Genomic DNA, 27,015 nt, shown 5'->3' on the forward strand with positions numbered 1-27,015 from the left:
CTTCAACTATAATAATAGAATAAATCTTTAAAAATGTTTAAAATGATGTGAGAGACTTCTTCATAATGACCCAGTGAACATATGCCATATTTATGTAATAATTATGCAATAGAAATGTTTTTAGTTCTCACTTTTTACGTAAGAAATTGATTTATTTATGTATCTCGTCATAAAATGTGCACGTGTTTTACCATTCTAAGTGATATTACCATATGATATGTTATAGCTTTATCACTTAGAATGGTAAAACACGTGCACATTTTTTGACGTAGGGATACTTTACAAAGTGTCATCATATTTACATCACGTTCATCATTAAATAAAAATGTTCACTGAGGAAAACTAAATCTCATTGATATAGTATTAGTAATTGACAACTATCGCACGTCAAAGTTTTCATAAATTTGTATTGAAGAGTATATTTACTATTAAAGATTTAAAAAAATTAAGTATTAAATGAGTTAGGACCGCGCGTACATAGAGAATGTTTTAAAACGTTAAAGCAAACTCCAAGAGTATACATAAAACATTTGTCATTCGATCAGCCAATAATATGACAGTAACAACAATATATCCACTCATGCCAAATAAATACACTAAGTTTTCAGTCAAGTTCTTAATAATGATTTATTTTAATTATCAAACGACAACGGCACCTGCCTCTGATCGACTTTCAGGTAATGGTGGACAATCACGCCATGTCATGTTCATTGGATCAAAACATTCAACGTTTGTGATTGTTATTTGACCTCTGTAAAAATCTATATCGTGTATTTGATCTCCACCAATAACATATAATAAACCATCTGCTGCAGCAACAGCTGGACTTGCACGAGCTACTTTCATTGGTGAAACCGTACTCCACTTATTCTAAAAAAGAAAATAATTATAACTAAAAGATGATTCCAAAATAAATTAGAAAAATCAAGGAAAAAACTCATTTTGGCTAATGAAACAAATGAAATCATTTTGGGGACTTTAAACATATGTGTTTTTAATTTTAAAAATTGTCTAAGAATGTCCTATTAAAGCCCAAAAAGAATAAAAATACATTTTATTGCATTCGTTATTCCATTTAAATGTAAATTAGATTAATGATTCCCGCTATTGAGTTTTTCAATTACGATGTCAGCGCCATAACGTCACAAATATCAATCATCATCTCCGATAAAACCATAGAATATTATACATAGATAACGCGAGGGATATGCTAGCCTGTAAATGGATGTGATATTATGAATGAGAGACAGTTAGTTCCTATGTGTCTTGTCATAGTCATATGTCATAATCATATGATGCATAGTGATTTTGTGTCTGCTACTGTGTAATGTAAACAAAATCTAGCCAATGGCATATAGATTAGACAAGGACACATAGGAAATAACTGGCAGTTTTCTCTCTCATTCATCATAACGCAAATTTTGGGCCATGGCGTTCTCTATGTCTAATATTCTATGGATAAAACAATTGTTTTTTGTTCACACAAATTTTTAGCGTCTGACCAAGTAAATTTTTATTTAAGATCAAACAGCAGTTCTTTTCTCAAAACATATTTTTAACACCATAGAAACAAAATAACAAAAATTGAAAATTAGTATTTATTTATGTCAAATAATTATTTTTTTCTAATTTTTGACAGTTCAAAACGTCATTTTCTTATTTTTGAAATTTTTTGACTAATATATAGAAAATTAAAAACACAATAAAATTATTCGTTGGAAACAAAAAATAACAAACATTGAACAATTTTTTTTTTATTGAATCATAATCGAGTGTATACCACGTAAATGTCTAAAAACTTTTGGATGTTGTTATGAACTGGTAGTTTATCGAAATTCTGGGTTCTTATTAAAAACGCTGGATAGAGTATCTCTTAGCTGGAAAATCCATTACCTTCTTGCCTTAATTAATAATGTTTAAAATAATAAATTATCTAACCTCTTCAAATGAATATCTTTCAACAGATTCCAATGCTTCATAATGAGTATTCATTCCGCCAACAATATATAAATATCCATCCAAAACAGTGAAACCCATTTGAGATCGAGGTACACTCATTGATGGTAACGTTGTCCATTCATTTGTAATTGGATTATAGCTTTGTAAATCTTGCAAATGCCTTCGGCTATGTGAGCATCCACCAACAATATAAATAATTCCTTCATATGATACAACACCCATACTAAATCTTGGTGCTGGTAATTCACCAGCCAATTTCCATTCATTTAATTTTGGATCATATCGTTCTATAGAGCCACCAATATCTTCACCGACCCAACCACCAATAGCAAATAAATTATCGTAGAGAGCACAAAGACCAAATTCACATCGTGGTACAACCATGCTTGCCATTGGTGACCATTTATCATCGCGTGGATCATAACATTCACCATTCGCAAGTATTCGAGATTCTTGTTCACCTCCAACTACATATATTTTTCCATTCAGGGATGCTACACCAGGTAAAATTCTTCCGATTCCCATAGGTGATACTTTGCACCACTCCCTACAAAAAAATATTTTTAATAAAACACAACGCGAACGTTTTGCTACAAATACAAAATATTGGTGGCATCACCTCTTTACCAGTAATGTATTGAAAAATTTAGCGGCAAAAAGTTTGTATTCCCCAAATACGATTAGTAACTATCTATATATAAACCTAATGTAAATGCACCGATTTACAAAAAAACCTACTTCGAGAGTGTTTGTAGCAATATTAATATAGCTACCTATACGTCACAATTAAAAATCTACACTAATTATATAAACAGGAAAGATTTGATATTTTGTTTGTTTGTTTGTAATGAATAAACTCAAAAACTACTGGACTGATTTTAAAAATTATTTCATATAAAGCTACATTATAAGCGGGTAACATGATCTGTATTTTATTTTCAAAAAAATTAGGATTCTGCACCAAAACATTAAAAACTATGAAATTTGTTTGTATTAATCAAACTCAAAAACTACTTAATAGTTTTTAAAAATTCTTTCACCTATGGAAAGCCATATTATCTACGAGTAACGTGAGTAGTATTTAATTTAAAAAAATTAAAGTTCCGCACCAAAAAATAAAACCCATGAAATTATGAGCCAAAGGGAAGGCAACGAAAGTGAATTGTCGAGTATTCTGTCGTAGGTATTTTATCACTCACCTCCTGAATGTATCAAATCGTTCGACTGATTCGAATATTGATTCGGATGTTCGATTCCAGCCTGTAGTCATTTCCCGTTTTGATCCACCAATAACATAAATATCTTTTTTAGCGCAAGCACGCGGATGAACAAATAAAGGAACTAAGGAACCTTTTTTGGTAACTAAATCTTTGCAAATTGAACGCAAAGCAACTTTCAGTGAACTGTCAGTACAATCATTTATAACACGTTCCAATGAGCATAGTGATAATAACGGTAAACGAACAAATCGCAATATTTCAAAAACGTAGCGTTTTCTAACTAAAATATCATGTGTGATCCAGCGTACGGCTGCTTGAAATACCTAAAAACAAAGCAAACAATAAATGAAAATTTTTCAAAAAACAATTATTAATGAATTTCTTACTTGAAATTCTGAATCAACTCTTAAATTTTCAGAAGTTAAAAAATTTGATAACAATTCTCTAGGCAAGTCATAAAATTCTTCTTCGGCGCATATTTGTGGAAAATGCCCTTCAATAAATTCAATCGCAGCTTTTTTTAATTCTTCGCAGTTATGAGCTTCAGCAAACCTATAAAATGTTATGAAGTTTTTATGATAATTTTCGGTCAAATATACTCCCTAATAATCCTCAGATTGTTATCACTATGATTAATATAATGAGGATATTACCTACAAGAGAGAAATGATTTGATTTTTTATTTGTTTGTTTGTTATGAATAAACTCAAAAACTAATGAACCGATTTTAAAAATTCTTTCACTTGTAGAAAGCTACGTTATCAGATAGAAACATGGGCCGTATTTTATTACAAAAAAAAAAAAAAATAGGGCTAAACACCAAAAATTAAAACCCTTGAAGTTCTGAGCAAAAGTAATAGCAAGGGAAGTGAAGTATATAATGCGGTAGTCTTTGTTTCCAATCTAAAGTTGAAATTACCCAGTGAAGAGGTTAGGAAACTGCTAATAGTTTATATTAAATTACACACACGAAAATTATTTACTAGCCAGGTTTCTTGCTTCCTTTCGGAATGGACTATATATGGAATAACTAGATATGAATTTTTACCTGTAAATACCAATCGCATTTGTAGCATGTAATTCTTTTTTCAAATATTCTGTGCATCCTATGACAATTTCTTGAAGCTCTAGCATATCGGCGGTAACCATTAATTCTTGTACATTCTGTTGTGTTATACATACTTCACCAGAATATATAAAATCCATAACAATATCTAAAGTGCGATGAGATATTGAATGTAATTCAACGGCATGTTTTCTTTGCTCCGATAATCCGCCCGTAAACATTGCATGGAAGTATGGACTGCTTGCTGCTAATATTGCCCGATGAGCCTAATCAAATTAAAATAATATTATAGTTCTAATCATAGACAGCGAAAAATAAGAGGTGGGGTGATGAGCACTATCCTCCTCGGGTTCTATGATAAGGAGAAGTGCCCTTGTAGTAGCGACTTTATTAACGAACTGAAATTTTTCAAGAAAGCTGTTTCATTTTTACTCCCCTTCTTCTTTTAACTCGTAATGTCTTCGTGTCTGCCGAAAAAACTTTGAATCGATTTTTAAGTTTTAACCTTTTTCCCATGATCCAATCTAGCTGAAACTTTGCAGGCAGACTCGTGGTAACGACAAAATTAAAAAAAAAAAAAAAAACTCAGTTTAATAAAATTAAATTAAAATTAATAAAAACTTGATTTTTATGGATTAGTTATTTAAATATTAATTCTAAAACAAGTGAAAACAAACAATTGACTGAGTTAATTGTTGAAATACCATGCAGAGCAGTGTTGATTACTCTATCACATTACACATACATATCACACATACATAACTGATAATCGCATATTAATACATACTATAAAATTTGCATCTAATGTGTGTCCTCATGAGTAAACAGTGATGTTTACAAAAAAATGTTTCAAACAAAACTTGTTTATTTTTTTATAAGGAACATTTTTTACATTTATTTTTTAGTTCTATCTCTAACGATTTACAAAATGAACCTACGGACCCAATTGACCTGTTTAGCTTGATATCTTTTTTCGTTTTTGAGTTATCGTGCTCTCATACGAACGGACGGACGGATGGACAACCGAAAATAGACTAATTAGGTGATTTTATGAACACCTATACCAAAATTTTGTGCGTAGCATCAATATTTTTAAGCGTTACAAACTTGAGACTAAACTTAGTATACCTTGCATATTATATTACATATATGCATGGTATAACAATAACAAAAATTATACTATAATTCTATATAAAAAAATAATCTAAAGTTTGTCGAAGGTTTGGAGTTTCGTGGTTTAAAATTTTCAGCGTTAATTCAATCCATCAATTTTATTGGTTTGTTGTCGAATAACGGTTTTAAGGATATTAGACAATTGTTATTAGGTTTGTAGATCAAATCTTTTCACGCCATAATGCTCTTCGAAAATTGGGAAATATAATATTTGTTACGCGAATGAGGGAACTTTTATACAACAAATTGAATGGTTTTTTCAAATTTCAAAGTAATTACATTTCTGAGATTATTATCGTATTTTCAAACCAATTTTCTGCTCATTTTTTAACGCTGATTACTAGTAACGTATGGTTAACATTTTTTGTTCGTTCTTTTTATAGGTACTAATTTGACTGCGGTTAACAGATAAATGATATCAGTTTTGCAATCTTTAGAAAAACATAAACATATGACGTCAAAATTGAGAAAGACTTGATATGAAAAATTGATTCTACAACCTAACTTTCTATTTTAAATAGTAAAGAGAAGGTAAAATCTTTCATGCGAATAACATAAAAGATTTAATGCACCGATTTTCGGTTAACGAATTAGGGATACCTACTGATTGTTATTGACGATGCAATTTTCTTGATAACATTTAAAGGAATAAATTTATACATATAAATATTATTATACGTTTCATATATTTTATGAATTTTTGAATTGAACAATCAAATAAAGCATTTAAAAAGAATGTTTTAAATAAGAATCAGTCAGCTTTAATTTAACACATTAATTAAAATGTATTTATAATATTTAAAAAAATAAATGTACCTTGACAACTTTTCCACCAGCAATAATTTCGATATCACAGAATCTGGAGTTCCGCCGTAGGGAACTTAAATTGCTTAAAACTTTAGGGGCATAATATCGGGATGTATAATATTGCCCATTATCAGTTTGTAAATTTCCAGATAATGGTATCGTTATTGTATTATTATTGTTATTATTATTCGATGCTGTATCCACATCAGTTAAACGTTTTGAACCTTTTAAAGGTGGCATTTTGTTTAACATTTATTTTATTTAAATTCACGTGAATTGATTTATTTCTTTAAACAAAATACATAATTCTTCTTCTTCACTTGTATATTAATTCTTATTAATTAAACTTAATAAGTTAATATAGCGTTCACTAGTTTCTTCGGGTTACATATGTAATTAAACTAATATTTTAATTAATCCACACATTATTGTTTAAATTAAAAATGACTTAAATGCAATTTGCCACCTCCCTCGAACTCGATATTTAACTAGACAATTGATATTGATATAAAAACGTAAACATATGAATATCATAGACTAATAAAGTACGTACAATCTAAAATCATAGATAATATTCAACAGTCATTTATTTAAAAACGTGTATATATGCACTACGGCCAAAAAGGGCGAGTCTCAAATTTTTGAGAATAGTTTTTATACTATGTATATGAAATATACATAGTATATTAAGTTTAGTCCCAAGTTTGTAACGCTTAAAAATATTGATGCTACGAAAAAAATTTTGGTTTAGGTGTTCATAGAATTACCTAATTAGTCCATTTCCGTATGTCTGTCTGTCTGTTGTCTGTCCGTCTGTCATCACGATTACTCAAAAACGAAAAGAGATATCAAGCTGAAATTTGTATAGTGTGCTTAAGACGTAAAAAGTGAGGTCGAGTTCGTAAATGAGCAACATAGGTCAATTGGGTCTTTTGTCCGTAGGACCCATCTTGTAAGCCGTTAGAGATAAAACAAATGTTTAAATGTAAAAAATGTTCCTTATAAAAAAATAAAACAACTTTTGTTTGAAATATTTTCTTGTAAACACCACTGTTATCCACGAGGGATCTAATTAGTTGAAAATTTTGTAGTATGTATTAATATGGGAATATCAGTTATGTGTGTGTGGCTATTTAAGAGTGGAAATCTTTCTTTATTTACGTGACGTCAAAAAACAAACGATTGCGTCATCAAAACTGTCTATACATAGTATTTCAACAATTAACTCAGTCAATTATTTGTTTTCACTTGTTACTTTTTAATTATAACCATAATTTATACCAAATAGGTATTATAATAGAATGTTATAATTACTTCGCTAAGTCTTATTGACTATCTTGTGTGTGCTCTAAATACGGGAAAAAATTAAAAATAAAATGTCGGTCTCTATTATAATGTCTTGAGATCGAAAGAAAAAGTCCACCACGACGTTTTTCATGGTTCAATCACACCAGGGCGTGACGAGTGATTAACGACTGAAGTGTTCTATGAATAGTATGAAACCATGATGGTCATTGCTGAAAAATATGTTATTCCGACATGATGGTTATGATTTCTAAGTTATTTCCACTCAGACTATGTTTATATTGAACGCTTGCACGCATACGCTATGCACTTATTTGTAAGCATTCAAGTACGCTTAAAGCTTTGTATTGAATGCGTTCAAAATGTAATCAGGCTCAATATATTATTTACGATTAGCTCATGGACACTATACAAGGACAAACAACTCCATGTAAACAAATATCTGTTAAAAAAAGATGGCAGTTGGGTTCCTTTTGGACCGTGATAGACTAACGAGAGTAAGGCCCGTGTTTGATTTAAAAAGTATGACGCATTTATATAGTATTTCGTTCGTATGTGTAATTTCTGCTATTTCGTTGACAAATTTAGCCAATTCTCTCGTTTGAGTTGAGCATCATTGTATAGTTCCCATGGTTTGGCTCATGGGGAACGTTCATACTAACTGTGCTTAGTGCCATTTAATGCTGTCAAAATTTTGGGACATGCACAGTAACTAAATGTTTACTTAGCGCTTGCATTTTTCAAGACGGAGCCATTTCAAATATTTTTTTTAGATTAGGCAAGACGGCATATATCATAGTTTGCTTTCACTTGACTATGGAAGGTAATTTTACTCTTCATATTCGTAAATAAACTATGATTCCAGTGTCTCCTGAAAAGTTTAAATTGATGATTTTAAACATAAGTTAGTTTTGTCAACTCTCTCAAAAATAGCACCAATTTCAAATAATAAAAGTAAAAATTCCCCCGATAATAATTTATTATTAAATAATTACGATACAAAATATTATACATTTTATAAATATTTATATAAGACTAGAAATATTCCAAAAAACACTGTAAGAGCCAGAAAAATCCACCAATATTTTCGCAAAAATGAAACTTCTTCAGCTTTAGTAAATTGTTTACGTTCTTTGTATTTCTTTTTAGATTGAAACTTCTTTTGATATTCCTCTAGTTCTTTTTGATTTTTACGTTCTTCTTCTTCTTTTCGTTGTTTTTCTTGCAGCTCTAATAATTTTTTGGATTCTTCTAATTTTTTCCTACATTCTGCATTACAATCAATTTTTGCTTCCCCTTTTCGTACAGATTCGCAATGAAATTCTCGTTTTATTCCTTTACATTCACATGTTATTTTAACTTTTTTGTTACATTTTTCTTCATCAGGACATTCACCCGCATGACAATTAGCTTTACAACGATGACCGCATTTATACTGAAATTGATTATAAAATAATTATTACAAATTTAATTGGTTTAAAAAAATTTTATAAGCGTACATTTTTAGGACAACGATTTCCACAACTTTTCAAAATATCCACCTTTTCAGGATCGAGTAAATCGTAACAACGAACATAAACTTGTGTTAATCCACAATGACATTTTGGACGAAGCATTTGTTTACATGGTGCACAATCATCAGCATGGCATGGTTTAGGGCAAGGATGTATACATCCTTCTGGTCTTTTTTTCAAACAACCTAATTCACATTTCTCACAATTACTGCCAGCCTAAAATGGAGTTTTATAAAAATCTTTTTCAAAAAACCTCAAAAATAATTGTCCCGGCACGAAAATTATCTGAAGAAAACTTTAATGGAATATTTATATAAATTGTCGAGGAGATGTTTGGAAAAATAATCAGTCCTCTGAGAATCGAGAAAAAATGTTTAAGTTTGAGTGGAAAACCGTGATTTGTTATGGTTTAGCCTAGTTTAGCCAATAGAAATGAATTCATAAAAGATCAAAGCGCATCTTCTCTGACAAGCACAAAAATTTTCAAGTAAAATACGGTAGTAATTAATATGTGATAATTCTCTTTTAAAAATAAAGAGAATTCCACATTTCCTGATTTAAAACGAATTACTTTCTTATGAAATTTAAATACATATTTTTATAAACAAACAAATATTTACTTGCAAGAGATGTTTTTTTTTAATTTTAACATTTTTTCTTAAATTCTGAAACCAAAAATCTTATGCCGGGACAATCTAAAAAATAGAAAGTTATTTTTACCCGGACATTGTCATCACTTCCTGCGACTACATGACATTTGAAAGTACATGTATGATTTCCACAAGCTAGTAATCGTCCACATTGTCGCCCACAAGTTGTTGATTTTGCTCGATAACAAGGTAAGTGTATACTTTCGTGTTCACCAAGACAAGTCACTTGAACAGGCACGGTACAATCTGGACACGGTAAACTTGTTCGAGCAATTTGCATGTTCTTTTTATCCCATGGTGTTGATATTTTTTCACCATCTTCGTTAATATGGACCAACACAGCAGAGTGACATAATGCTGGACATGTATGATCACAATTTTCATGCGGCTTACCACAAATTTGTTTACATGGTGGACAATCACCAAAATGGCATGCATGTGGAACTCGTTGTTTATGATGACAATCAGGGCGATTCCTTTAAACAAATTTTATTTTTTTAAGTTAAATGTCCGATTCAAATCTACTTAAGTCTTTGGGCTTACTTGCAAAGATAGCTACATCGTGGTGGTTTAGTTTTTCTCTGTCTACCACATGGGACCTCTATTGTTGTACGACCACAGCGGCATTTTATTTTAACAGTTAATCTACAAGGATAACAAGGTCCTTGATGACATGTTGATGTGCATTTATGATAACCACAACGTAATCCACGTCCACATGGTTTCTCGCACGGAGGGCAATTCCCATCACAACACTAAAAAGAAACGCACATATTTTTTATTCTTATAAAACTTCAATAAAAAACAAATTAATTTTGATACATGGAATTCCTAATCCATTATTTGTGATACCCATTTGATTTGATTTGTGTTCACTGTTTAGTGTCTGTTAGTTTAAAAATAGATAGATATCACTCTTATACGCTAGTTAAGTAGTGCGACATCTCGTGTATCATTTTGTAAACATTGGTTGGAAATGTCACTGTCTTAGGGTACAAGTGGAATAGGAAATATTTATGAAATTTAAATTTGGTTCAAATATTTTTCTTCCGTCACTTTAATGACTGTACATTTCAACTAAACCATTATTTTAGTAATTAATATCATTTTAATTACTTAAAATTTCAATTTTTTATACGGACGTGACATCAAAGTACGGGCTTGTCAAATTTGTTGACATACTGTATGATATTAATTACTTACATTTTATACGATATTTCATTAAATTATACTAATCTACGGCTTCTTATTAGAAAACTTAATGATAACGAGTGTAAATTCTGTGTTGTAAATTCATTTTTTTAAGTGTAAATTATACATTTAACTGTCACCAATTGACAGATCACGTACTTATACTTCATCAACAGAGAGCGCCAAAAAACTGCGTTTAAATATCTCAAAACTATAATGTATTTTAAATATTTTTTTACACTTAAATACAGCATTTTTAAGCAGTATTTATATTTTTTACTTTGTTATAACGGTGTAAACAATGAATTAAAAATATAAAAAAAATACATGAATATTCCCTATTAACTCAAGATTTAATATTCAATAAAATGAGTAAAAAACGATCGAATCTGAAGTGTTGTGTTGTTAATTGTAAAAACACACACAGTAATAATCCAGAATTGCAATTTTATCATTTTTCTGGATATTCTTATCAATTGGAGAGAAAAAAGGTTCATTAAAAGATTCTTTAAATCTTGGCATTTCTAATGAAACAACAATTACAATAATTGATATAAACTAAATGATAATTACAGACGTAAAATTAAACTTTACTAATCCTTGACGACGTACTGCTATAATCCACTTTTTTTTTCTCCTCATTTCATAAGAATATTCAGGAAAACGGCAAAATTGCAATTCTGGATTATTACTGGATGTGTTTTCACAATTAACAACATAACACTTTCGATTCGATCGTTTTTTGCTCATTTTATTGAATAATAATTCTTTATTTAAATCTACTTCTAACATGACAGAGACGTTGCCAACCACTGTTTACAAAATAAAAGACGAGATGGCGCAAAGGTCGTCCGTCTAAATTACTTTACTAGTGTATTGAGGCTAGAGCATACATAAATGGATGAGTTTGAGAACGAAAACACAAATATAATTAATTTACAGTTCGTTGCTTTCATACGCGTCGGTGTATTGAATTTCTATAATGAAGTTACTTTGATTTAAAAGGCCAATAAAAATAACATTTAAATTTAAAGAATTTGTTGAATTTATGAAATTTTAATAATTACCTTTCTATTACAGGAATGTTTCTGACAATCTTTAATATTTTTGCATTTAGTATCACAAAGATATTCTTTTTGACAAGGTAATTCTTTCTTATGAAATCCGCATCGACATACTTTGAATACAACCTCCAAACACTAAAACAAATTACAAAAAAAAAAATACTAATATACAAAAAAAGAAAAAATCCAACAAAAAATGATGTAATACGGGAGGTAAATCGAGCAGATAATTTATAAAATGAGAATGGAAAGCTTTTGTGGCATAATTTCTAAAGTTTTGGCCCTTAACCCATTGAACTCTATAATGATTTAACTAATCTACTCTGTAGATGCACTCAATTAGCTAGCATACCAAAACCCATATAAAATTTTCCACCGGCAGTATAATTTAGTTAAGTATCAATTATCTTAGAACAAACAGCCCACACATTATTGATGGATTTTAAAAATTACTAACATTTCCACATTTATCCCGATGACATCGTTGCAAACATTGGTGTTGACCACACTCCAAAAGTTTTCCACAAGTATCTCCACACGTTGGTGTTTCTTCAGTACATGGTAGAATATATTGTTGTTTTCCACAAGAACATACTCGTGGTTTAGTTAGAGGACATGGCTCACAAGAACCAGCATGACATTTCACTTCACATTTATGTTTCTTGCAATCCAGAATTTTATTGCATACCTAGAAAAATTTTTTATTTAGCATAATATGTTGAGCCCTAATTCGACTGAAATAGTTTAGTGAAATTAAAAATAGTTTCTGACAACATAAAAATTCAACACAGAGAAAATATCTGAGTTGATTACGATATCCGTGAAAACTAACATATTTTTTCAAAAAATTAATGAAGAATGCCTTAAGGGTTATTTAAAAACTTACTTCTTCGCATTGCCATTTTGGAGAAGCACATTCACGAAGTTGGATCTGACGTTGACATTCACATTTCTGTTGGCTTTGTTTGGGACATGGTGGGCATGGTCCATCATGACACTTTTTAGTACAATTATGTCTCCCACAACTTAAAACCGCTCCACATTTTGATCCACAACTCCAAAGTTTGTTGCTACAGCGTCGAAAACATTGTTCTTTACCACAATGGCAATACGTATTCGTTGTTTGGGGACAAGGTGGACAAGGACCTTGATTAAAAGAAAAAAGAAGGTTTAATTACAATATATATTGAGGTCAAGCGTTATAAAAACAACTATATACCTGGATGACAAAGCAACAAACATTTGTGATTACAATTTGGAACTAAAAACTTTCCACATATTTCACCGCATGAGTGAGGTGGTTGCCATAATTGATACGTTGGGTTAACTTTTTTTGAGCAAAAACATTTGTAATCAGTAGGTATTTCGGTTTGTGTATATTCATGTCGACATTTTGGACAACACCAATAGTATTTTTCATTTCTGCTCACGTTTCCATTATTCTGATCTTCTTGAATTCGTTTTTGGGAAACGATGCTGTCTTTTGACCATCGTTGAATGCATAGCAAATGGAAAAATGAATAACATTCAATGCAGCTCCAAATCTGAAGTAAAATCAAGAAGATAATGCAAGTGTTTTTTTTTTTTTTTTTTTTTTTTTCATAAAATAAATGAAAATTATACCGCATCAACTCTTTTCACGCTACCAATGCATATTAAACAAGTTTGTGTTCCAGAAACTAATGATTCTTCAAGAAATTGTTGAGTCCTACCCAAATTATTAGTTGAATCGAATCCGATATATTTTTCCAAAATTTTATCTGAAAAGTGATATTTATGAATTAATACCTAATAAAATAAGCATATGTACATGAACAACATACCCAAAATCTTGTTTGATTCTAACTCTTCTTCTTCCGAAGAAGATTCATAATCTTGTGTATATTTTTTCGCAGATTGTTGCATTTTCTCTTGTACCGCCTTAAATTTTCTTTCTGCCGCTGACATTTCTTTCGTGTTTTTATTCATTTTTACAAAGCTGAGTATATAAACTATTTTAAACAAATTTTACATTTATTAAAACTTATTGTTTTCCAATAAAATTGATGTTAAAATGCTGCATTTTATAATTTTTACGGGCATGATAATGATCATCGAATTTATACGATGACAACTTAAATGAACGAATTATATGAATACGCGTGTACCTACGTGGTGACACTAAGATCATGCACCTCCATATATTTATACTGTAATAGAGTGGAGAACATCTCAAATACGGCGTATTATTCGATGATTGTGATGATTGCGTTTAGAAATAAATTCATCGTGCTGGATCGTACTAATTTTCAGAGTCTGGTTACCAGATATGTTATTGGTACGCCATATATATGTTTAAAAGAAAATTAAACCTAATCTCAAATTAATTGAAATTGAGATTTTAATGTATTGACATGGAAAACACAGGCGTTTATGACAGTATATCTTACAGTCAGTTCACAGTGGTAGACAAATATGACGATGGTAGAATTGAATCCAAAACCACATTAGCGCAAAATGTAAATTTGAAATAGTTTTCGTCGATTTCTCATTTTTTTCTGATTTTTCTTTGTAAAACAAAAAAGAAAATAAATATTAAAAACAAGTGAAAACAAACAGTAGACAGTTTTGATGACGCAATCGTTTGTTTTTTGACGTCACGTAAATAAAGAAAGATTTCCACTCTTAAATAGCCACACACACATAACTGATATTGCCATATTAATACATACTACAAAATTTTCACCTAATTAGTTCCCTCGTGGATAACTATGATGCTTACAAGAAAATGTTTCAAACAAAAGTTGTTTATTTTTTTATAAGGAACATATTTTACATTTAAACATTTGTTCTATCTCTAACGGTTTACAAGATGGGTCCCTCGGACCCAAGACCCAATTGACCTATGTTGCTCATTTACAATATCGACCTCACTTTTTACGTCTTAAGCATACTATAAAAATTTCAGCTTGATATCTCTTTTCGTTTTTGAGTAATCGTGATGACAGACGGACAGACGACAGACAGACAGACAGACATACGGAAATGATCTAATTAGGTGATTCTATGGACACCTAAACCAAAATTTTTTTCGTAGCATCATTATTTTTAAGCGTTACAAACTTGGGACTAAACTAAATATACTATGTATATTTACTATGTATATTTCATATACATGGTATAACAATTAAGGCTTTAGACACAAAAGCAAAAAGATTAACCCAAGATTAACCCAAAATGAGTTTTACATTTGACCGAGCCATTTTATTTCGTGTTGAGACAATTCAATAGCTGTTATTCTTTCAACTAAAAAAAGCTGAAACAAGATTGAAATCAATTTTGACAACTTATTTTCTATGTTAAGTAATGTCAAAAGTGTTTTCAATTTAATTTTATATATGAATTCATGTAAGTTTAATATAAAAAATGTCCTTTTCTGGAGCTGATGATCAATCTGAAGATGGAGAATTGAAGCGTAGCCCGTTAGTTTCTGGGAATAATCCAGACGATCTGGATTTTAGGTTAGTTTGAATCGTTTCTTTAGTATACACATAAATAATTTAATTGTGAGTAAAATAAATCATTTTTAAATGTTAGTAAATTTTTATCTCATACTTCAATTTTCTTAAAATAGATCTAACATTTAATTAATTTTTTGTTTTACAGTTTATCAGACGATAACGCAGACACGGCTGATTCTTTGGACATAAAACCACCTCAAGCAAAGCTGGCAACTAGAACAGTATCCCGTAAATATGATAGGAGTCGTGAAGGCCATGGTCACCATTCACGATCAGAGCGTCATAGAGATTCTGAACGCCATCATCGTGAATCTGATAAACGACATCGTGAAAAGTATGAGGCCTCTAAACGGGAATATCGAGACAAAGAACGTGAATATCGTGAAAAGGCAGAGTATTATATGAAAGAACAATATTCCACAAAAGGCTTTGTAGAACAAATTCGTTCAACATCATCCCGAGATGATCGTCGACGTGAAGAAATGCGATATAATGAATCAGGTCGAGAAATTCGATATTCTGATTCAAAAATTAGCTATTCGGAACATGAAAAACGTAAAGAGAGAGAGTTGAAGTATATAGATTATGAGGTTGAAACCGAGGTGCGTCGTGAAAGGCGAGAAAATAAATACTACGAAGCATTAGAACAGATTGAATCTAGACGTGATCGTAAAGAAATATCACGCCGAGAGCGTAGAGATAGAGAGGAGATTGATGAAAAAACAGCAGCAGATCGAGCTCTGGAAGATTTACGAGAACGTTTATTAGATAAACGTCGAACAAAAGAGAATGAGGAATATAAGGTAAATAAAAGTTCGAAAAGGCATAAATCAAAACGTGAAAATATTGCTGTTGAACCTGGTGAAATAGTTGCTGATAGTAAAACTTATGTGAAAGAAATTATTGATTTAAGTAAATCAACTGAAGAGGTTCGAGTTCCGAAACAACATTATAAACGAATTGAAAAACCTAAAGAAGAGACTGAAATGTCTATTAAAGAGAGAGAAGAAAGAGAACTTAGGATGGCCAAACTAATAGAAGCAGGTTAGAATATTACATTTTAATTTTAAAGAATAATTGGTTCGTAACTGTTCAGATAATTTTTTTTTTACATATTTCGATAATATCTATATGGTTCAGTTATTATTTAAGCTAGTTCAGCTTCATATCAAAAAAAATTATTATCATATTTTTTAGATGTTGTTGAGTGCTGATTTCTGAAATAGTATTAATAGTAAATAGTATTGATTTCGTTAGTAGGGTATTATCGTCAGTTAAAAATAAATCACGAAATTTGAAAAAAGTTAAAATTTATGTAAAAATATACTTAAATATTCTGATTTCGAGTCATAAAAGCACATTTTTCTTTTAAAATATTAAAATTAAAAATCGTAATTTTTAAACTGTATGTCACGTGACCTAAAACGCGGGTAAACCCTGCTGTGATGTCATAGCGGTATAAATCATAGACCATCAGTTAGTTCAGTGTAGACAGCTGGGTATAATATATACATAGATAATAAGTATTTATATTGATTATAATCAGATGTCTATGGATATATCTGTCAAACTTATTTGTGTTATTTCGTATAGTGATACCCATATTACGTCATCAAATTGGATGCCCGCGTTTTTGACACTTAATAATTAAAAATTAATAAATAAAAATTTTTCTTTAAGCTATTTTTTCTGTTAATAATATCGTTAAAAGATGCGCGAGTGTCTGATTGAAATTTTTAATTAGGTACACAACAATTTTAAAATACATACTTGTGAAAATTTTGCAAAGTTAATTTTTTGTATTTTTTTAGAAAGAGAGATGGCACGACAAAAAGAATTAAGTCGACAAGAAGTGGAGGCCAGGCGGGAACGGCGTGAAAGAAAACGTTTACATGAAGCACAAAGAGAAGAAGCTAAGAAAAGAAGATTAGAAGAAGAAGAAGAGAGTAAGTTGAAAAATTAATAATATAAAACTTAAAAATAACTTCTTCACAGAATAGGCAACATGTTTAAATTACGAAGAGCCCCAATAAAAGTATTACCGGGCATGAAATTTGATTTCATCGTCTTTTAAGTATCGTAATTTTTTAGACGTTTTTTCTCATGTTTCTAGTTTAAATTAATAGGTCATGCTTATGGATTTTGAAATAAATACCATGATACTTGGAATAAAATTGTATAGTAAGAAATTTTACTTAAAAAATATAATTAAAAAACATAAAACAAACTTACATTTAGCTATTAATCAATATTTCGATTCCAACGCAATCATCGTCAGGGATCATATAACACATTACAAACATTCTTTACAAAGTTAAAAATAAATATGTAAAACATTACCAAAAATGATAGTAACACTTACAAAAATAAAAATTACAAAATCAAAAAAATAAATTTACAAGACTACCAAACTTTTTGTTACACAGTTCACAACAAATTAATTTTGAGTATCGTGGTATTTATTTGAATAACTATGTCTAAACTCGAAGTCAATAAAAATTCATTCTTATAAGGCATGTTAAGTTCTCTAGAATATACGTTTACTTATTATCATTTTAAAAGCTTGATTAATATACTGGGTGTCACGCAATGACTGTACTCATACACTTCAGTGACAAAAAATATTTAGTCTTTATAACATTTTTTTACCATTAAATATTTCTAATGAATAAAATTATAAACAAAATTTGCTGTACAAGATCTCTTAATTAAATATCTCTTAATTATTTCAGTGAAATTGATGAAATTAAAAGCTGAAGCATTAAGTAATGAATTATCCGGAGTTGTCACAGTATCTGATAATACAGACGAAAGTGAAGTGGAAGCTGAAGAAGGTGAAGAATCGGATCGCAAAGATGATGATGATTTGTCCGGCCGTAGCAATAGAAGTGACGAAACAGATGATAGTGGTGATTCTAGTGATTCAGATCGTCGTCGGCATAGTGATGATAAGGAATCAATTCGAAGTGATGATTATCATGATCAATCACCACGATCCGATCATGAGCGAATTAAATCTGAAAGAAGAAGTAGAACACGTTCCCGTTCTAGGTCACGAGAAAGGTCACTGTCCCGATCACGGGAAAGGTCAATATCCCGGTCACGATCTAGATCACGAAATAGATCCAAATCACCTGAAGAAGATACAAAAGCAACCCCCAATAATCAAAATGCTGATTCAAATAACGATAAAGATAATAAAGAAATCGAAGAAGAATTACCGCCATACATTCCAGCTGTCCAAGGATGTCGTTCGGTTGAAGAATTTCAGTGTTTAAATCGAATTGAAGAAGGAACGTACGGAGTTGTGTATCGTGCTAGAGATAAACGTACAGATGAAATAGTGGCATTGAAGCGACTAAAAATGGAGAAGGAAAAAGAAGGATTTCCAATTACTTCACTTAGGGAAATTAACACATTATTGAAAGGACAACATCCAAATATTGTAACTGTTCGAGAAATTGTTGTTGGTAGTAACATGGATAAAATATTTATTGTTATGGATTATGTTGAACATGATTTGAAATCGTTAATGGAAACAATGCGTAATAAAAAACAGGGCTTTGTACCTGGTGAAGTAAAATGTTTATTACAGCAGCTATTACGTGCTGTGGCTCATCTTCACGACAATTGGATATTACATCGCGATTTGAAAACATCAAATCTTTTATTATCACATAAAGGTATTTTAAAAGTTGGTGATTTTGGTTTGGCTAGAGAGTATGGTTCACCTTTAAAAGCATACACTCCAATTGTAGTAACTTTATGGTATCGAGCACCGGAACTATTATTATGCGCTAAAGAATATTCAACACCAATAGATATGTGGTCTGTGGGATGCATATTTGCAGAGCTATTAACAATGAATGCATTATTTCCAGGAAAATCCGAAGTTGATCAATTAAATCGAATTTTTAAGGATTTAGGAACACCAAATGAAAAAATATGGCCAGGATATAATAAATTACCAGCTGTACAAAAAGTAGCTTTCTCTGAATATCCTGTATCTCAGTTAAGAACTAAATTCAGTATGTTATCCGATTTGGGTCTTAATTTATTGTCCAAATTTTTAACATACGATCCTGTTCAACGTATCACAGCTGAAGATGCATTGAAACATGCATACTTTACAGAAACACCTTTACCAATTGATCCCGCTATGTTTCCAACATGGCCAGCAAAAAGTGAATTGGGTCATCGAAAGGCAATTGCTGCAAGTCCAAAACCACCGTCTGGAGGTGGGCAATACAAGAAATTGGTATGTTATCATAAATGGCAATTTAAATTTAACTTAAGATTATTTGCACAAAAATAAGAACAAAGTTCGTATAAGCTTACGTCCTTAGACTTTTGTTTCTTATTTTTGTGAAAAGTATCTCAAATAATATTAAAAAATATTATTTAATAACCGTTTTCATTTATTTTAAAACTTTTTTGTTATACACGTTGTAAATCGAATTACTGGACATTGTGAAAAAAACTGCAACAGTGTACAAATGTATTTTCAGCAATCAGAGTCGATAAAAATTAATTTGCAAAGATAAAAAAGATGTTATATTACAACAACATATTTAGTAATCTACTCCTAAATGATGGGGCAATGCATTTGTTTGGTAAATGCATTATTCATAAGAAGTCCGGACAGTCCTCCGATTATATCCCGGATGAGAAAATTATTTTATGATGGCCTGAATTTTGGTTGGCCCATATCTATTTTTTGCTGCTGAAAACTTTGCACAAAAAACTTGATCTGAAAAAAACAAGTTCAGTAGTTTACATAGTGGCTTTAACGGTGGGGACTCATTAATATTTAGACCAGCTCAAATTTTCCCAATAATGGGCCTCGACTGTTAAGCCGAACGTAGGCGAATTATTTGATTTAAAAAAATTTTTTTTTTTTGGCTCTAATTACAAGTGTTCACTTTGAACTGATATTGATACAACTTGAAAATAATGTCACAAATCTAAACACATTGTGACACTTAGTGAAAAGGGCAAAACAATACTGCTTAGCCAGTTAATTTTTGTATATTATTTACAAGTAAAAATTATTGAATTACATTATCATTACATTATCATTAACTTATCCTTTTTTTTTGTTTCAGGGTGATGGAGATGATGACAGCGCATTAGGCTTTCATATGGGAAATACAACTACAACTTTAAATGAAACTCGTCGATTGGCTTCAATGGGCGGTGGCTTTAGTTTAAAGTTTTAAGTAAATTATTTGTAGCTATAGTATTTGATCAATTTATTACAAAAACGAACGACATCGATTGTTGTCTATAACAATAATATTAAAACCTTTGTACTATGTATGTAATAAAATAAGAATTGTTTGTTTTAAATTATCTATTATATTTTTAATAATCATTTTTGTTATTAAAAGTATTTAAATATCCAAAAATGATTTATTATCATTACTTTCATTTATAATAACGTGATGTAGAAAAAAAAATTTTGCAGAAAAGTTCTAAGAATATTTTTGTTTTGATGTTCTATTAAAAAATAGTCTACAACGTCTAAAATTGAACAAAAGTGAGTACTACCTTATATTACACACTTTTTCAAAACATACATATATATATATATATATATATATATATATATATATATATATATATATATATATATATATACATGTATATATTTACAAATTGTAGAATATATTCGCAGATCGTGAATATCTAAAAAATTCAATTTGATATCGACAAAAATTTTGTCTCTAGCTTAGAATAATTTTGAAAAATTCTGTAAAAATCATCTGTGTAGCTCCCACAAACTCTAACAGTAAAATTAGACTACAATACGCTATCATGGTTCAAACAAAAATGATTCTGTAAAAGTGTAAATAATGTGCATTTATCAAATTTGATATAGTTTTGGGAATATCCAACGTTCGTCAAATCATTTTACCTGTGTTGCCTTATCTGGGCCTAAAAACAGTAAATAAACTTTATTGTCATTTTAGCCGTTGTTGTTTAATCATTTTGTGGCGTTACAATAAAATAAAAGGTTTTTATTCACAAAAACACAGTGAATTTTTTAAATGGTGTCTTGCCATTAGTAAATTCTCCAAAAACTATGCATATTTGTTTGTATATAACTTGTAATCAATAATTCATAATATGCAAGTTTAGTCTAAAGATTGTGATTTTAACTGTTGTTAAGTAGCTTAAATAATCCAAAAACAAGAAAATCTGGTTGATTTTGTGATTATACGATAAGTTTCTGTGGTATTGACTGAATAAATTGATCCGGGAAAGTACCCTTCGTATAAAATTTTAGCCGATATCTCATAAATTATTCGTCCAATCATCAAAGGCATTCGATTTTTGTAGGTTTTGTAATTTTTCGCAATATTCTTAAGAAAATTTTATCCTTTGAAAAAATCGAGAAAATTACAAAAAAAATTTTGTTTCGGAATTTACTGAAACTTGGTATATAGGGTAAATTTGACTAAGAAAGTGGAAAAATCGGGTGCATTTAATGATCACCTGATATCAGAACTAGCTTTAAATCGTGACCAAAAAGATTTTATTTTGCAGCAGCGATACTGTAGATATCTTAAAAAAAAATCATCCAACAGTCAGATGAGCTTGATTTTATTTATTTTGGGTACTAATTTGGATCCTAAATAAATTCAAAGACACAAAATGAAATATTTGTGAGATACGAAGCCCTGAAAACAAATATGGCAACCACATAGGTAGGTAGCGCTGAAATTTTTCATATCCATGAAGAAACGTTGTTAGATCAAAACAAAAACCATTTTTGTATGAATTGTAAGTTTATTAGCACCTATATAAATAAATATATGTAGCACCTTTTTTTTGAATAATTTCACGATTTTATTGTCAAATTAAAATTAAATAAAACTGACCGAATTTGTTAATATTACTAAATACGCATTAGTGCGTACGTGTGATGAATAAATTTCTTACAATCGAAAAAATAAAGAAACAAACCGTGCATAAAATGGCAGGTGGTGATTTTATGCAAATTAATGAAACCCGTAAACAAGCGATACAATCAAATTATGAAAGTGATATAAGGAAAAACTTAGGCGATGATGAATGTAAAAGTATTAAACACACTAATCCAGCTATGTATATTGAATCATTTCATGATAATAAAGTTAATGAATCGGAATCATATGTGTTAGATTTATCGTCATTAGACAATCCATCAACATGTCGTACAACGATATTAACGAGTGATGCTGGTTCCTTTGCTACTGACCGTTCTGAAACATTAAAAAATACTGAGGTAGGATTACAAATTATCATATCTAATCTGATAAGGGTAGTTTCATGGGCGTACCAAGGAGAGGGCAGATCCGAAAATCCTAGATTTACTATTTCTCTGAACTTGAATTTTCAGATCCGATACATTAATTCAGCTATATTTATCGAGCATGTTGACTCATGTGACGAAGAAATTGAATATAATGACAAAGAATCATATCAAAGTACATACCGTAAAACTGATTTACGGCAATCAGCACAACTGACAAGAACGCATGCAAAGAAATTAACTGGTAAAAGTGTTGTCAATATTCCACAACATGTAAAGTCAGCAACGAATTATGGAACAAATTTAAAATTTAAATCATCCACGCACACAGATATGTATTCAACAGAGGATGAATCTCGACCACGTCGATTAACCTTTGATGAATGGCTTGCATCTAAACAACAATTGACAAATCGCCCGAAGAAAGTGTCCAATGATGAAAAAACTGATAATATAGATAATGAGCATCAACGAAGAAGACGTATGGACGAACAACGGGAAGATTTTAAGCGTTGGCTAGCCATCAAACGAGAACAAGATAAATTGAAAAAGAAAGAATTGGAAGTACAAAAGGAAAAAATAAAACGCGAGGAAGAATTGAAAAATCAAAGATTTGCGGAAAAAGAATCGATGTTAAAATCGTGGATACAACGAAAAGATGAACAATTAAAAGGTATATATTCAATGAATTCTAAGCAGTTGCAATAATGGTTTGGGATATGTGTGAAAAAATTGTTCGAGATTTTAATGCCAGTCAAAGATATTTACCTGCGCTTTGATCGAGAATCGATCTCGTACCTTAAATCAATCCCCAAAATTTAAATAATTTCGAGGATATTTTTTCAAAATTACTGCAACGCGAAGTGACTTTTTTTAGGAAATTTTATTGTCATTAGAAAATACTGCCACTCTTACACTGATGTTAGTGTAGATGAATGTGCTTAAAGTAAGATTGTAGCACAGCAGTATAATTTGATAAATAAGTATGTTATAGAAAAGAAACGTCGTGAGGAAATGAGAAAGAAAAAACTGGAGGAAGAAAAGAAAATGCGCAAAGAATTAAGTGCAAAAGCGTTTGAAGAGTGGAAAGAAAAATCTAAATATAATCCTCGGCCTGTTCCTTTAAATATGGGTGTTGAAAGTAAGTAACATTTTTCAATAGAGTATTATTTGTGCCAACTTGAATCTAAATGATACCATAAAACCGAATAAAACAGCTCAGTAAATTTCATGGGATCATATGTTGTAAAACATGACAATAAAGTTGTAAAACATGACAATTTTCCGTATTTAAAAAGTTTTAGAAGTGCTTTGGCATCTAAAAATATGAAAGTGGATACTACGAGGCCCACAAAAAATAAGTAAGAAATCTTAGGGACCACTATACTTGAGTTGTTTTATCGATAGGCCAACTTTTTATACCATGTATATGAAATATATCAAGGTATCCTAAGTCTAGTCCCAAGTTTGTAACGCTTAAAGATATTGATGATGCTATGAACGAAATTTTGGTATAGGTGTTCATAAAATCACCTAGTTAGTCCATTTCCGGTTGTCCGCCTGTTTGTCTTTTTGTCCGTGTGTCATCACGATAACTCAAAAACGAAAAAAGATATCAAGTTGAAATTTTTTCATCGTGCTCAGGTCATAAAAAGTGAGGCAAAGTTCGTAAATGACCAACATAGGCCAATTGTGTCTTGGGTCCGTAGGGCCCATCTTGAAAACCTTTAGAGATAGAACAAAAGTTTAAATGTAAGAAATGTTCCTTATAAAAAATAAACAATTGTTTGTGACATTATTTCGAAAACATCAATGTTTACTCGTGAGGGCTCAAATTAGGTTCGAATATTGTATAGTATGTATTATATGGGAATATCAGTCATGTGTGTGTGACATGTTTGTATAGCTGGTGGCTATCTCTCTTTACTTACAGGACGTGAAAATCAAAGGATTCCGTAATCAACATTGCCTATAAATGGTATTTCAACAATTAACTCAGTCAATTGTTTGGTTTCACTTGTTGTACTTTAAAGTGTGTTTTCCAGCCTAATAGTAAAATTTAATTGATTCGAAGTTATTTTAAGAATTAAAAGATCGAACTACTTAAACTGTGTGTTCTAAAAATATACTTTTTTTTTTAAATGTTGGTCTCAATAATACTGGAATTACTGAACTTCCATAATCGTAATATTAGACCGCTAATAAATTTACAGTTTTTTTTTTTTTTTTTTGAGAATTAGCAAACAACCATCTACAGACACACATAGTTTATAGAATTAATATTTAAATTACTTTTTCTCAATTACAGGCTTACGTGGATCAATATCTGCTATACAATTTGTCAATCCAACACCGTGGCAAGAAAATATTGATTTACGTCAATCGTCAGCTTAAAATATTTTTAATTCGAAACATTTTATGGGAAAATTACTTAAAAAAATACATTTTTCAACTTTTTTAGTGTTTTATTTATTTGATTCTAGTAATAAATACAGAAAATGTGTAGATAATAAATAAAATTTTCTAATTGAATTTTTATTTCGCCAACATTTCTACCAAATATTATTGAAAAACACCATGATTACGCGTCGACATACAGTTATATTTTTTTTAAACAGATTTTTAATTGACTACAAAAGCATTTATTTAGTTCACATCCAGAAGAAATTTGCCAAAAATAATTAATTACAAAATTTTAGTGTAACAATTTTGTGAAAATGATTTTTCTAGTGCACCATTAGTAATATACGAGATTGGTCTTCTATGGATGGTAGAAATGTTGGGTTCGATCTTAAAAAGTTTCTTCCTCTTCTTGCAGTCGTAAAATATCTGATTTATTCATAAAGTAATATGAGGCTTGACGACCTTTAAGATCTTTAAGCACACGCTTAGCACCTGCCTTTATTAATACCTTACTGATTGTTTCAACTTTTTCAACTCCCATAGCGTAATGCAATGCTGTTCGTTCAAGCTAAAATAAAATATGAAAAATATGTTAAGCAGTAATCACAAGCTTCATAGACGTTTACTTTCAGGGAGGACCGTATTATACCTATGAGCCTTCTAGGAGGTTATAACTCGGAAGGACACTGTGTTGAATAAATATGGATAACTTAGTCGCCTTAAGTGTTTATTCAAAATGGGGTTAATAAGAAATAACCTCGGCGGCTATGAAAACCAGTAATTTTATAGTAACTGAAAAATTCGGATATTCGAATTTGTTAGCTTTGTAAGGAGTCACCCAGTTGGGAAAAATATTTGAAGAAAGAATAAGTTTTAATAAATCTTAGAAATTCTGAAAAAGTCTTGAAAAGTCTGAAAAAGTCTTAAGAACTCTGAACAACTCTGGATTTCTCAACGTTTTTGGACTGTCTAATTCAGGCGTAATAAGTCTGTATAACTCTGAATTAGACAGTCCAAAAACGTTAAGAAATTCGGAGTTATTCAGAGTTCGTAAGACTTTTTCAGAGATCTTAAGACTTTTTCAGACTTTCTAAAATTTTTTATTAAGACTTTTTTATCTAAAAAAAGATTTATTAAGACTTATTCTTTCTTCAAATATTTTTTCCACCAGGGCAGTATCTGAGAAAGGTCTATTTGTTTATTAAGTTTAGTAATTTTCGCATGGTTTTGGAGGCTTTTGAAGATCATGTGGATATAAATAAGATCTACTGTAAGATTAAGATGACTTACATTATCACCAATTCTAAGTGTTTCTGGAAAAGTATTCGCAATAAAATCAGCAATTTCTTCATGTTGGCATAGAATTGCAATATGTAAAGTACAACGTCCATAACTATTTTTACCAATAGCCAAGAGTTTACCACTACCAGTTCCATTTTCATCTGATAATAATTCACGAACAATATCCAGATCACCTAACCGAATAGCATGATGAACACGTTCACGTTTTTCCTAAAAAAATAAGCAATTACCTTAATCTACTCAACACTATGAAATTATATTACTTACCTCAAATGCTAATATTGATTGCAGAAACGCCACTGTAGCTGCCTGGTTTCTTTCCTCTACAACTTCGACTATATTTTTATCTTCTTCATCCACAACATCTAAGATATGATCGTATCCTTCTAAAAGTAATTCTACTAATTTATCTGTATCACCTAAAAAAGAAAAAAAATTTTATGAAAAATATAAAAACCAAAAACTAACCAGGCAGGCTATCTAAATAGTCTTTTATCCTAAATTTGAAAAATTGGTTAATACGTTTCTGATTTACATCAAGAAAGGAGGATTATTTAAAAAAAA

At 30.4% G+C, this 27,015-nt stretch overlaps 5 protein-coding genes across 6 annotated transcripts in view; 2 read left to right on the forward strand and 3 right to left on the reverse strand.

The window, feature by feature from the left end:
* Nucleotides 1-608: 608 nt before the first annotated feature.
* Nucleotides 609-6,666, reverse strand: LOC123294640 (actin-binding protein IPP). The gene is made up of 6 exons (XM_044875736.1): nt 6,235-6,666; nt 4,228-4,511; nt 3,566-3,731; nt 3,159-3,502; nt 1,939-2,506; nt 609-870 (listed from the first exon to the last, which is right to left on the reverse strand). Exons 1-6 carry the CDS (start codon nt 6,475-6,477, stop codon nt 640-642), a joined length of 1,836 nt encoding a protein of 611 aa, XP_044731671.1. The 5' UTR covers nt 6,478-6,666; the 3' UTR covers nt 609-639.
* A 1,833-nt stretch (nt 6,667-8,499) lies between these two features.
* Nucleotides 8,500-14,091, reverse strand: LOC123294530 (NF-X1-type zinc finger protein NFXL1). Its single transcript, XM_044875589.1, has 10 exons — nt 13,773-14,091; nt 13,573-13,709; nt 13,169-13,493; nt 12,836-13,095; nt 12,407-12,637; nt 11,953-12,084; nt 10,238-10,449; nt 9,765-10,170; nt 9,030-9,260; nt 8,500-8,965 (listed from the first exon to the last, which is right to left on the reverse strand). The coding sequence occupies exons 1-10, from the start codon at nt 13,915-13,917 to the stop codon at nt 8,546-8,548; spliced, it is 2,499 nt and encodes an 832-aa protein (XP_044731524.1). The 5' UTR covers nt 13,918-14,091; the 3' UTR covers nt 8,500-8,545.
* A 1,151-nt stretch (nt 14,092-15,242) lies between these two features.
* On the forward strand, nt 15,243-20,713 carry LOC123294529 (cyclin-dependent kinase 11B-like). Its single transcript, XM_044875588.1, has 5 exons — nt 15,243-15,449; nt 15,595-16,493; nt 17,261-17,395; nt 18,182-19,707; nt 20,555-20,713. The coding sequence occupies exons 1-5, from the start codon at nt 15,355-15,357 to the stop codon at nt 20,666-20,668; spliced, it is 2,769 nt and encodes a 922-aa protein (XP_044731523.1). The 5' UTR covers nt 15,243-15,354; the 3' UTR covers nt 20,669-20,713.
* Nucleotides 20,714-22,206: 1,493 nt separating this feature from the next.
* Nucleotides 22,207-25,170, forward strand: LOC123296401 (coiled-coil domain-containing protein 34-like). Its single transcript, XM_044877866.1, has 4 exons — nt 22,207-22,719; nt 22,834-23,419; nt 23,741-23,887; nt 25,055-25,170. Exons 1-4 carry the CDS (start codon nt 22,378-22,380, stop codon nt 25,138-25,140), a joined length of 1,161 nt encoding a protein of 386 aa, XP_044733801.1. The 5' UTR covers nt 22,207-22,377; the 3' UTR covers nt 25,141-25,170.
* Nucleotides 25,171-25,225: 55 nt separating this feature from the next.
* Nucleotides 25,226-27,015, reverse strand: part of LOC123295663 — a 38,008-nt gene continuing 36,218 nt past the window's right edge. For both annotated transcript variants that reach the window (XM_044877083.1, XM_044877082.1), the window contains 3 exons: nt 26,719-26,870; nt 26,440-26,661; nt 25,226-25,717 (listed from right to left, as the gene is read on the reverse strand). In XM_044877083.1, the coding sequence (XP_044733018.1) occupies nt 25,538-25,717; nt 26,440-26,661; nt 26,719-26,870 (554 nt within the window). In that variant the 3' untranslated portion in view covers nt 25,226-25,537. The remainder of the gene's footprint in view (nt 25,718-26,439; nt 26,662-26,718; nt 26,871-27,015) is intronic.

This window comes from Chrysoperla carnea, chromosome 3 (genome assembly GCF_905475395.1).
Source record: "Chrysoperla carnea chromosome 3, inChrCarn1.1, whole genome shotgun sequence".
Classification (NCBI taxonomy): domain Eukaryota; kingdom Metazoa; phylum Arthropoda; class Insecta; order Neuroptera; family Chrysopidae; genus Chrysoperla; species Chrysoperla carnea.